The 11,774-nt window shown below is 44.5% G+C and overlaps 1 protein-coding gene across 3 annotated transcripts; it reads right to left on the reverse strand.

Annotated features, from left to right (window-relative positions):
* Positions 1–296: 296 nt before the first annotated feature.
* On the reverse strand, positions 297–8,215 carry npas4l (neuronal PAS domain protein 4 like). Of its 3 annotated transcripts, none has more exons than XR_014877777.1 (10): positions 6,826–8,215; positions 5,743–5,906; positions 5,407–5,543; positions 5,204–5,303; positions 3,028–3,289; positions 2,839–2,948; positions 2,423–2,561; positions 897–2,333; positions 696–793; positions 297–407 (listed from the first exon to the last, which is right to left on the reverse strand). XR_014877777.1 is itself a non-coding variant. In XM_085183695.1 (8 exons), the coding sequence occupies exons 1-8, from the start codon at positions 6,924–6,926 to the stop codon at positions 1,112–1,114; spliced, it is 2,244 nt and encodes a 747-aa protein (XP_085039821.1). In that variant the 5' UTR covers positions 6,927–8,214; the 3' UTR covers positions 383–1,111. The 3 variants fall into 3 exon arrangements, 1 of the variants encoding a protein (XP_085039821.1); XR_014877776.1 differs by having other exon boundaries at positions 5,407–5,552; positions 6,826–8,214; XM_085183695.1 differs by having other exon boundaries at positions 383–2,333; positions 5,407–5,552; positions 6,826–8,214.
* Between the last annotated feature and the right edge of the window lie 3,559 nt (positions 8,216–11,774).

Consider the following 11,774-nt stretch of genomic DNA (forward strand, 5'->3'; position numbering starts at 1 on the left):
TCTGCACTCAGCGACAGATCGTCAGGATGGACGAGGCTGTACCATGATCGACCAATCATTTTCTCTGCTGAATACCCCAACAAAGGAGAAACTCTAAAAAGGAAAATCAAAATGTCAATAAACAGAAAAACGTTGATTATTCCTGCTCACAGAAGAAGTTGTGCAATTGTACCTATCTGACAGCTTCATAAAGCTCATATCCAGTCCATGAGAGTCCGTGCTCCTCAGGCAGTTCACTGCTGGGGTGCAGACAGTGACAAACAGTGGCTCAGTGGTGGTGGTGGTAAGGGATGACACACAGAGAAAGCTTCCAGATCTTCCCTCAACTCTGTAGACTGTAGAGGAGCAGCTGCCATGTTGCAACTTAAAGGTCTTGGAGGATTTCATGCAACATATAAAACTCCGCTCTGAGGAAAGAAAACAGGTCAGTGTAGTCTTTCATGTTTATTAAAACATTTAAGACTAGTTTTTCCGAGTTTTAAAACTAACTATGAATTAAATGGAAGAAATTCACTTAAAATAAGGGCTTTGTAGCACGATGCTGCATCAGTAATGGATTTCATAAACAGATTTCAGGGGAAACTGGCTCATTTTTTTCCACCTACAGCAGCAATGTCAGTAATATTACAGCAAAAAGAGGGGGTTCGTTTTATACATCATTTTAAATGCCGCACATCATTTGAATTTTTGGTTACCTGATAATATGTTGCTTTCGATGTCCAGGTTTGATTTAACAATCTCAGTATCGGAACATCCCACCATGTCATAACGTGTCTCCTTGCAGTACATACACCTGCGAAAGTGACATAGTTGGTGTTAGATCTAACAGATTCAAAATCCATCACTGCTGCAACATTACACCTGAAAATGACAATGTAATTAACAAAAGGGCTCACCGTGGAAAGCCCGAGATATTCAGCTACACTTTCTCAAGCACAGACCAGCGTGCCCTGTGTGCTGGTGATGAGGGTGAAGCCATGCAAGGCAGCTGATCTGTCACTCACTCTTTGTCTCCACTATAGATCCGGCACCATGACAGATCCACAAACTGGAGTCTCAGCACCATCTGTACCCGACAACTGTCATGTGCCATCTCATTAGGGTGGACTGTTTAGTAGAGATGATGTTGAAGCAACCCAGTGGTTTGATCATGGCGTCCCAGCTGCATAGTGATGGGATCTATGGCGATGCTGCCCACGGTGAAGTGCTCTGCAGCCAGCAGCTCCTCTGCAATGAAGCCAATGTGCTCCTGCTGCTCCTGATGGGGATGGTGCCCGTTCCTGCTGCACACTAAGCCCTGCTGGTAGTTGGTATCGCTCAATGTGCTGCTTTTTCTTGTGAACATGTTCAGATCTTTCATGAAGCTGTCAAACATGGCAACATCAAGAACCAGCGCAGGATTGGGAAGACGAACTGAGGGGGGAGGAGAATTAGGGGGCCAGTCACAGGCTGAGGGCATCGTGTTGGTGGCTGTAGTTTGGACCACATGCTGATAGGGATTTACAGTGTGATGCCGGTCAAACCTGCTGGCCAGTGAGGAGATCTGCTGGGCCAGAATACTGATCTCCACCTGCTCACTTTCGCTATACTGGTTAGACTCCAGGGATGTGGGAGACTGGCTGGGATTAAAAACACTGGTATGTGTGGATAAGTCAGGAGCATCATGATGCAGTTGGACAATGCTGCCCTCTTGTGGCTGCAACAGAAGGCCGAAATCATCTGGATGCAGAGCACAGTCCGCTGGGCTCTCACACATGTCGGACACAGAGAGACAGTCTGGAACTAAGCGAGCATCAGATGTATAATCTCTGAAATCACAGGATGGCGATGATGGGGTGGGTGGAGTGTGGCCACTGAGCGTGCCAAAGGATGGTTGGTCAAAGGTTTGAGTGGCTGCAGGGAGGGAGTCTGAGGGTGAATGGTGACAGGTGAGCCCAGTCTCTGGGTAGGAATAATGGGAGGGAGAGGCCTCAGGGGTGCACAGCCACTGATCTGTGCATACATGCACATCCATCAGAATGTCATGGCTGAGCTCCTCCTGCTGCAGAGAGGAGCTGGAGGAGGCGGGGCTATATGGAGGGATGAAGACAGCAGGGCTATCACCCAGGAGGGCAGGTGAGCTCGGGGAAGAGCCGCTCACCACACAGTCTGTGTCGTGCTCAGACTCCCTCGTATCTCTGGCACCAGGCTCCTCACTCTGGCTGTTGGGTGTCCTCTGCCTTTTATTGTTGGAGCTTTGAGGGTGTTGAGCACAGTGGTAGGAATTTGGCAGAAATGCTGGTTTGAAGGCCATGCTGCTGATTTTCTTCTGAAGAAATCTGGCCTCAGTTTCACTGCAGGAACAGAACGTGCAACAAGTCAGCGTCTTTACTGGGAAAACACTCAAACATGTGCTCAGTTTTTCCAGAGGAGGTCATAATACCTGATGATGAAGTTGGTGCAGCTGATGGTCTGGCATTCCCCAGAGACTTTGGTGGCTCGACTATAGATCCAGCACCACGACAGATCCATGCGCTGGAGTCTCAGCACCATTTCCACCTGGAAGCCGTCATCTGAGTGCACTGGAGGAAATGTTCATGGTTATAACCGTGCACACAGAACCTCAAACGTATCTCACACAACAAAACCAGAATAAATATGTAACTGAACTAAAGAACTGTATTCAAAGAGAATGATGCTAAACAGTCTCAATATTTAGGGTTTCATATCATTCAACAACTGAAAGCTAAAGTGCTCAGTATGCTGTGAATAGATGACAACAGCTATTTAATGTGCCAGTGAATACTGAAATCTTAACATTTAGCTGTCTCTTTGTCTTAAAGGCTGTTGTTCACTTACTCAAACTTCTGTGAGAATCTGCACTCAGCGACAGATCGTCAGGATGGACGAGGCTGTACCATGATCGACCAATCATTTCCTCTGCTGAATACCCCAACAAAGGAGAAACGCTAAAAAGGAAAATCAAAATGTCAATAAACAGAAAAACGCTGATTATTCCTGCTCACAGAAGGAGTTGTGCAATTGTACCTATCTGACAGCTTCATAAAGCTCATATCCAGTCCATGTGTACTGTTGAAGCTGTGACAGAAGTGAGAGTCGGTGCTCCTCAGGCAGTTCACTGTTGGGGTGCAGAGAGCCACGAACAGTGGCTCGCTGGTTGTAGTGGTAGGGGAGCATGCATAGGGTTGAGGGAAGAATTGGAAGCTTCCTCTGACCAGTATAGAGGAACAGCTGCCATGTTGCAACTTAAAGGTCTTGGAGGTTTTCATGCAACATATAAAGCTCCGCTCTGAGGAAAGAAAACGCGACAGTTTAGTCTTTCATGTTTGTAAAAAAAGAGGTTGGGCAAGTTTTAAAACTCACTATGAATAAAATGGCTTAAAATAAGGGCTTTGTGGGGCATTTGGGGGATTTTGCATCAGTAGCACATTTCACAAATTTGGCATTTTCTGCAGATCTGAAACCTCTTTAGTGTCCTCACTGGATTTGCATCAAACCAAGTTGAATTTCTAAGGAAACCGGCTTACTTTTTTTCCTCACAGTAGAAATATCTGTGACAGTACCAGCAACCAGCATGTGATAACACTATAATCATTTCAAATGCCATACATATCATTTTAAACTGAATTCCAAATCTTTCTTCTTTTTTTTTTCCTTTTTTTTTTCGCCTGTCCCATTTGGTTCTTTAGCCGTCAGAATTGTTGTCTGAAGACCAACAAGGATACCCAATGGATTTATTTTGCCAAATGGATCATCATGGCATTGCCGTATTGGTCCATTTGATCGACCTTTGTTTTTATTATTTATTTTATTTTCAGTTGTTACAGACGGGACAGACATGAGTGAGTGATAGGAAAGGGAGAAAGAAAGAGGAAGGAAAAGAAAAACAGAAGGGGAGAGGGACAGTGAGAAAGGGGGGAAGAAAAAATATCTCCGGGATCACCTGTTGAGAGAAAAAGAATAGAAAACAAGCAAAAAAAACAAAACAATGCAACATACTATACACAACACCATCGCATTAATCTAGCTAAGTGTAAACAGCAGTAAATACTAAATATTGAATGTTGTTGTGCAGCACGCAGGACAGACAGCGCACAATGTGCTTTGAAGTAGCAGCCAAGAAAGGTGTGATTTAAGTCTACGAACAGTGAACACCCATGTGCACACCTGTGTGGATCGGCGCGCTTGTATTCAAATGGTTTCCCCATGTAATGGTCTGGTAGAGGATGTAGAGAGCCATAGCCCCGTCCCCCAGGGCATGAAGCAGGCATGGAGGAGATCCAGGCCCCAGACATCCAGAGGCCCCAGAGTGCAAGAGCCCAAGGAGGACCACCGGAGGGGCATCCGTGCCACCTTCATGGGAAGGGCTGAGGATCCCCAGATGAGGGGTCACCCAGTAGCCACCGGGCAGAAGCTAGAGGGGGCTGCACCGGCATGCCCGCCGGCTCTGCCGGCAGCCAGCTGTGCCAGAGTGAACCGAGCCGCAGGCACAGAGGCCGGAGGCCAGAGGGCCCCCCGCGCCCCGGAAGAGGCCTGACCGAGCAGCAGGCGCCAGGCCCCGCCAAGTAGCCACCGGGAGTGAGCTGGCACATGACCTGAGCGCCCAGCCCTGGACACCAAGAACCAACAATGCACCGACCCCTGAGGGCATCAGTCACCGGCAGGGAGTGTGGTGAGGGGAGATAGGCCTCCACACTTTGGAGGGCCTTGGAGTTCCCAGAGAGGTGGAGTCTAAGACCCGACCTGACATATAGACACAGACAAACAGGCACACACAGACACAGACATGCATTCCCACCCTCATGCACACATATACAAACACTCAGCACTCACCCAACGTAGGAATAAACGTAAATGGACATGTACACACAATCACACTCCCCAAACATACTCTATACCCCGGGTCCAGGTATCCTCACCCCCAGAGATGGAAACGGCACCCAGACCCAAGAGATGTTACCCTTCCCTCCGGGGTGGAGGCAAGCAGACCGCCCCAGGCTCCGCAGCAGCAGGGAGGCCAATCGGACAGCCAGCATCTCTTCCCAGCCCCCCCGCCCCGATGGCTAGCAGAGAACGAGGGTGTGTTAAGACCCCATACCTCCCTCCTCCCGCTCAAGTGTAGTGTTGCTGCGTGTTGCTCTAAAGTGTATTTAAAACAAGGGAGAGCATGGTGCTGCTGCCAGAGAGCAGCAATCATTCTTACCTGACATTGAGTTGTTTTCAAGGTCCAGGTTTGATTTAACAATGTCGACATCAGAGTGTTCCACCATATCATATATCGTGTCTCCCTGCAGCACGTCTACCTGGGAAAGTTACACAATTTCCCATTAGCTCCCAAAGACTCAGAAACTAAAAGTGCTGCAACATTACACCTGAAAACACAATGTAGCTAACAAAAAGGCTCACCATGGAAACCCCGAGATACTCGGCTACATTTTCTGACACATACACCAGCCTGCCCTGTGCGGTGGAGACGAGGATGAAACCGTGCAAGGCTTGAAGAAAGACCTCATGTGGCAGAGAGCAGTGTGATCGCTCTCCAGCTGGGAGCCCTTAGAGAGGAAAGAGTGAGTTCAGCCTGCTTATACAGCATGCATCTCTGCGGGTTATCACATCTGTTACTTTTTGATTTGGTCCCTAGAGGCCTTCATGCTCAGTCCCATTTTGTTTGACAGCGATGCAGGCTGAATGCAGATTAAAAGTTCAAAGGCATTAAAGGATGACTGCAGTATGAAAACTTACCCTGGAAGAGAACAGACTTTTTGATGTAGGTGCAGATGACGGCCATGGAGTGAAGGTACGAGAGTCGCTCCTGGTCCTCCAGGGTGATGGGCAGCAGAGCACGCATGTTCTTGATCTCATGATTTATGTGGTCCCGTCGAGCTTTGGATGCCCCTTTGGTGGATCTGTGAGAAACCATGGTCACTGAGGTCAGAAGGCTGGACTGAAAACTAAAGTAGTAAATCCGGTGAGCTCGAACTTTTGTCTATTTCCACACTCGCATTTCAAAAACAAAAAAAAACAAAAAACAAAGATGTCTAAGTGGCAAGTGTAGAGTAAAAAAACAAAAACCTAACAGAGAGTTTTCTGAACTGATCCTGCCTCTTTTTTCCCCACAGTTCACCCTGCCTGATATCTCTTCCCCACAAGCCAAAGCTGACTTTGAATATCAAGGGTTCCTATGGAAACTGCTGATATGAGAGGCTGTTGTGCGTCTCCAACAGAAATGAGGGCTCTCGATAGACTTTGCGTGATCAGTATCTGTCTGGACCCATCCACGGAGAGCCTGGGGTTTTTATAGCTGCCAAGGCTTCAGCGTGGGCGTCACACAGGGAAGGCTGGGCTTCTGATGCTCCCTTCATTGCCTTATAAAGTGGGTGTCCTCTGAGTGGGGTGCCCCACGTCACAAGCTCTCAGAAAGTGCCACAAAAGGAGAATTATATCACAATGTATCCCAGTCAGTTAATCAGAGATCCACAACTGGACTTTTTAGGGCAGTTATCTGGACTTAGCTTATGTGTTATAAGCTTTCAAATGGACACACTATGAATTTCCATTATTACATTATATTCAGAACCATATTTCCTATATATATGTATGTATATTAAAAGAATCACTTTGAAAGAGTTTTCTTTGATTCAGCATAATTTTGGCGGCATCATGTGCAAGGCTGGATTAGTATGTATCACAAATAATAAGCTACTAGGCTGTAGACATGGGGGAGGGATTAAGTGTTCCCTGTCGTGCATGCACTATAACGCACAGCTGATTCATCCACTAGAGGACGTGGAGCAGAGAGGAGGGGAAAGAAGAGTTATCACTGACCTGAACCTCCTGTAGACTGGGCTCCGGTGATCCGCGGGCAGATGGTGGGAAGTGCAAGGAGTACTGACGTGACATTTACACAAGTTGCACCAAATAGTCATTTTTGTCGCCGTTGTTTCCACCTAACGAATAAGCATTGGTTGCAAACGATCAGACATTGCTCGTGCTTTTTTAAAAAGACAATAAAATTGTCTTTTTTCTTAAGTTTTAAAGAAGTTTTATCGTGAGTATTTAAAGCAGCCCCCTGTGAGGTGAAAAGAAAAGGCGTCTTCATCTCTTACCTCAGCAGACCGAAGACGAGTGTCAGGCACTTGTGACCGTCCCTCCTTTTATAGCCCCAAACCCCACACCTCTCCTCCGACCCAGCCAGTGAGGAAGAGGAAAAGGCTAAATGGGATAATGTTACCTGTTGTGACGCGATGACAAACGACCGAGGCGGGTTATATTTGGTGAAAAGAGCCCTAAAAATAACCCGTCAGACAGGACGCAGAATGAGCGGTGATGAATTAAAGTGCAATCATCAAAAAAATGTTTGAAACTTTCCTCTTATATGTGCAGACACTGTGGTATTTTAAGAAAACTGCGATTCTCTGGCCAATCAGGACGTCCCCTGGCACCCGGACAAAGTAGTCCGTTTTTTTTGTTTTGGTTGTTTTTTTTGAAGGGGAAAAATTAATAATCCATCTTGGAACAGCTTTGAAATTCAGAACATCTCACCACACTGTAAAATACTTTTACCTTTTTGTAAATTGTTGGCTATTATTATTTAGTGTTGATCTATCTTCTGTGTTGCAGGAACTCAGACCTGGTAACCGTATAACGTGATTTTTGTCCCCCATAAAGTGCACAAAAACACCGACTGTCGCAAAAATTAGTCATAGTGTACATTTATATGTAATTTATTTTTATTCATTTTATTTTTTACTTTTGTCACGCGGTTTAATAAAGGCTCCAGTAAAATAAATAAGTTTAAAAAATGATTTTCTGGGAACTTTCATGGTTCGGGCTTTGTAGGGTTAAAAGGAGAACCAACTACAGATGGCGCTCACAGGACAGAAAGATTAAGAACCAGCGGTTGAGTCTGCTGGATTTTACAAACTCACTCCAGCATTTGTTCTGAAATGCAGTGGAGTAGAAATTCCACATTTGATAGTTTTCTGTGCTGCTTTAGAGTATGAAAAAAGTCTTTGGTTAACTCTTATTTCTTTATTTTTTGCTTTCAAGGAATCAGCCTGTCTTGTAACTATTATTTATTTATATATCAAGTCATCCTTAATAATTCTTGAGACTTTAGAAACGTTGTCCACGGTTTGTAGGGGTGGGGGGGGTTTCTCACTCATTTTCAGTCCAGTCCTTGTGTCTGAACATTTTCGTTTTCTTTATTTATTTATTCAGCCGAATCACTGAAATATAAAAAAAACCTAAGTTAACAAAAAAAAAAAAAAAAAAAAAAAAGACATTTCTCCACAGACAAGGTGATTCTCAAAAACAAAAAGTATTCATCAAAAATGTGGCACCTCGCGACATAATGTGCTGTCCTTAAAAAAAAAAAAAACTGAGGAAAGTAGGGAAATGGAGGACCAACCATCTACAGCAGATGTACGGTTTCTGAAAGTCATGTCTTTAAGAAATTGAGAGAATCGGAAAAAAAAAAAAAAAAAAAAAAAAAAAAAAAAAAAAAAAAAAAAAGCCTGAGAGATGCCCTTTGGCCCTTCAGTTGATCCGTTTGCTGTTCACTGAAGCCTCATCAGAAATGGTCTCAGTGGAAGTGTGGCTGTCATGAAGCCGTTCTTAAGGAAGGGAAGCAGGGAGAAAAAGTTGAGTTATGCCAAATTACACAAGAACTGGACTGAAAATGAGTGTTGATGAGTCTTATGCAGTGATGAATCCAAATTTGATTTGTTTCGCTTCAAATGAGCATCAGTATGTATGGAGGACAGGAGAAAGGTACAACAGTAAGCGTCTCCAGCCATCTATAAAACACAATGCAGGCTCTGAGCTGCATTTCAGCCAGTGGTGTTGAAGATCTTAGCAAATTTGATGGAATTATAAATGCAGAAATGTAGTCAGATTTTGATCCAACATGCAACACAATATAAAAGTGTCTAATTGGCATTGGCTTTATTTTTCAGCACGACAATGACCCCAAACACACTGAACACAGTGAAAGCTCACCTGGATTAAAAAACACAAAATTAAGCAGTATCAGCCGTGGATTGGCCTCCCCAGAGCCCGGACCTGAACATTATTGAAGCACTGTGGCATCATCTTGACAGAAAACAGAACAAAAGGCAGCCAACATCCAAAGAAGAGCTTTGAATGAAAGAAATCTTGCTTGTGTTGAAGAACAAAGGTGATCATACTAAATATTGACTTATTGCTGAATTATACAGACTGTGTGTGCATCATATACAGTATTTTTGTGTCTCCACATCTCAAATCGTTGCCCCCATTTCCCATTTTTCCAACCGCAGTGTAAATGGGGACTGGCTTAAGACTTTTGCACAAAGTCACAAGCCATTCAAACCTGAAGCAAATAAAAAAAAAAAAAAAAAAAAAACCAGTTTGGTGCATCATTGTTTAATCTGTGAACAGACTTGTGAGTGAGTTATGGCAGCCTTCAAAGGGCTTTGACTGCGTGCATATTAGTCACTCAATTAAACCCCTGCTGGAAGGGAGCTAAGCTACAGGTCTACAAATATGACGCACTGTGTCTGAGTGGCTCACACAAAAGTAGTTCTTTAAGCAGATGAGTAGATTACGGGCATCACAAAACATGACTAAAGCATACTAGAAACTTATAAGTCTACCAAATTCTCACACTCATCTAAGACGAGAGTGATTGCAAGTGTGATGCCTGCATACAAAACTGCAGATTAGTTTGCGCGTTTATTCGTGTTCATTAGTGAAATTACTACTTTTGTTTCTCTTTGGGCGTATTTAAACAGCTATGCCTCCTATCCTCTAAGGACTCATGCTCCTTGAATCCCTCTATTCTCAAATCCCCAATTTAGTCGCCTTTTACCAGAGAACTAGAACTTGAGTGAGCGAACTGGACATCGATATGGGAGGGACAAGACAAAACAAATCACTCTGAACAAATCCTCAGTCCAATTCTCAAGGGCCAGTGGGATCGTCTGAGTCCTGAGGGGAAATTAGAGCGTAATTTGGCTGAGTGTCTCCTTGCATTAGCGCCTGCGTCACTGCTCGAAGCAGGCTCCGGGGCCAGACAAAGGGGACCCAGCGAAGCACTGCTTCCTGTGTGCGGTGGGACCAGGCGGGACAGGGTGTCTCTGCTGCCTCACTTTAAGCTGACCCTCCGTCTGTGGCGTGCACTTAACACTGAAGATAACACTGGCTTTATAGCAGGGGGCTGGTGACAGACAGGAACAAACTGCCAGGACACCACTGGTAGCAGGGGCAGAGCTTGGTGCTGAGGTTCAGTGCAAGATGCTTTATTTTATGGAAACCAAAAAAGCAACCACACACAATCCATTAGTCTGCAGACTGGTGCGGGGGGAGCGGGTTAGGCGGTAACCCAGTCGAGTAGACGGTGAGGGGTCTCAGACAGGCTGGCTGGGGTAGATGAGGATGGTTTTTAAGCAGGAAACAGAAAATATAGAAGTGGAGGCTTCAAAGTCCTGCTAACTATTAAGTACCATATACAGTAGCTCAAAGGGGAGTTATCAGTCTGTAGAGCAAAGCGGTGGAACCTGGACACACATGGCTCTGCCTTCCAGTGAGTGGAAATGCTCATTATTTAGTGATCAAATCCATTCCTTTGACAGAGGACTGTTGGTGCAGGGAAGTGGTCAGAAACAAAAGATTGTTTTCTTTCAACAGTAAATTTAAATTCACTTCATCCTGTGATCTCAAAAGACAAAATTGTCCACTCTGCCTGAAACAGGTCCCCAAAAATCAGTGTCTTGGGTTAACAAAGGTGAGCGGTGAGGGCCTTCGATCACATGTTTGCATCATGCAGCTTGCCACATGCCAAATACTGGCCTCGAGATGTGACAAAGTTTAAGTATAAAGGGCACGTTATTATAGTCCTATGGCACAATATGTGCAGTGACGTGAAAAAGAAAGTAACCATCTCTTAAGTCTAATATTTGTATGAGGGAAGACATTTAAAAACAGATGCAACATATGTAACTAAAACCTGCTAAAGTCAAAGTTCAAAAATCAACAGGAGCCTTAATTAAGACCGTATGTAGCAGCCAGGTGCCGCTGAAGTGTGAGCACCTCAATAAAAGCAAATGTTTTGATAGCTCGCTGGTCTGCAGCATTAAAGCAGCACATCAGTGAATGTTTTCACAAATGAAAAACATTCAGTTGCCAAGAAATGGACACCTTAGCAGATTTACCCCAAGGTCAGATCGGGCAATGCTGAGAAACTAATGTTTTGGCCAACACCAAACACAGCATATACACCTTATCAGCTGTCAAGCGCGGTGGTGGAGGGGCATTTTGGCTCAGTTTTTGGTGAACGGAGGATAATGCGTCATGTTTTGTTGTTCATCTGAGGTTGCATTTACTCAATTTTAAGAGCTGCTAAGAACCAAATGGTTTGTTGGGTCCTGATGGGTAAAACCTTACAATTAAAAGGGTGTACAGTACACCTTTGCCACAGAGCAGTATATGAATGAATGACAACAACTCTGGACACTTTTAGAAATCAATGGATACAAAGAGTAACCACTTTGACTGTCTCAGATTTATTGACACAGTTATAAAGCATATTGCACAGGAAGTCCTGACCAACTTTGCCAGATACAGAGACCCACTTAAAAAAAAAAAAAAAAAAAAAAAAAAAAAAAAAAAAACACACTCCAGATTTTGTTCTGTTTTTAAAACCATGTTGCTTTTGAATTAAACAACTTTTCAAGATATACTTACTGGTATGAAAACATTTTCTGCATACAATCTCTTTATCGTGGTTCTGTCCG

This window comes from Neolamprologus multifasciatus, chromosome 13 (genome assembly GCF_963576455.1).
Source record: "Neolamprologus multifasciatus chromosome 13, fNeoMul1.2, whole genome shotgun sequence".
Taxonomy (NCBI): domain Eukaryota; kingdom Metazoa; phylum Chordata; class Actinopteri; order Cichliformes; family Cichlidae; genus Neolamprologus; species Neolamprologus multifasciatus.

Coding starts and splice junctions, on each gene's coding strand:
- npas4l (XM_085183695.1), bottom strand. CDS start 6,926: ATGACTATTTGGTGCAACTTGTGTAAATGTCACGTCAGTACTCCTTGC. Junction 5,907..6,825: donor CCAGTCTACAGGAGGTTCAG/GTCAGTGATAAC, acceptor GGTTTCTCACAG/ATCCACCAAAGGGGCATCCA. Junction 5,553..5,742: donor AAAGTCTGTTCTCTTCCAGG/GTAAGTTTTCAT, acceptor TTCCTCTCTAAG/GGCTCCCAGCTGGAGAGCGA.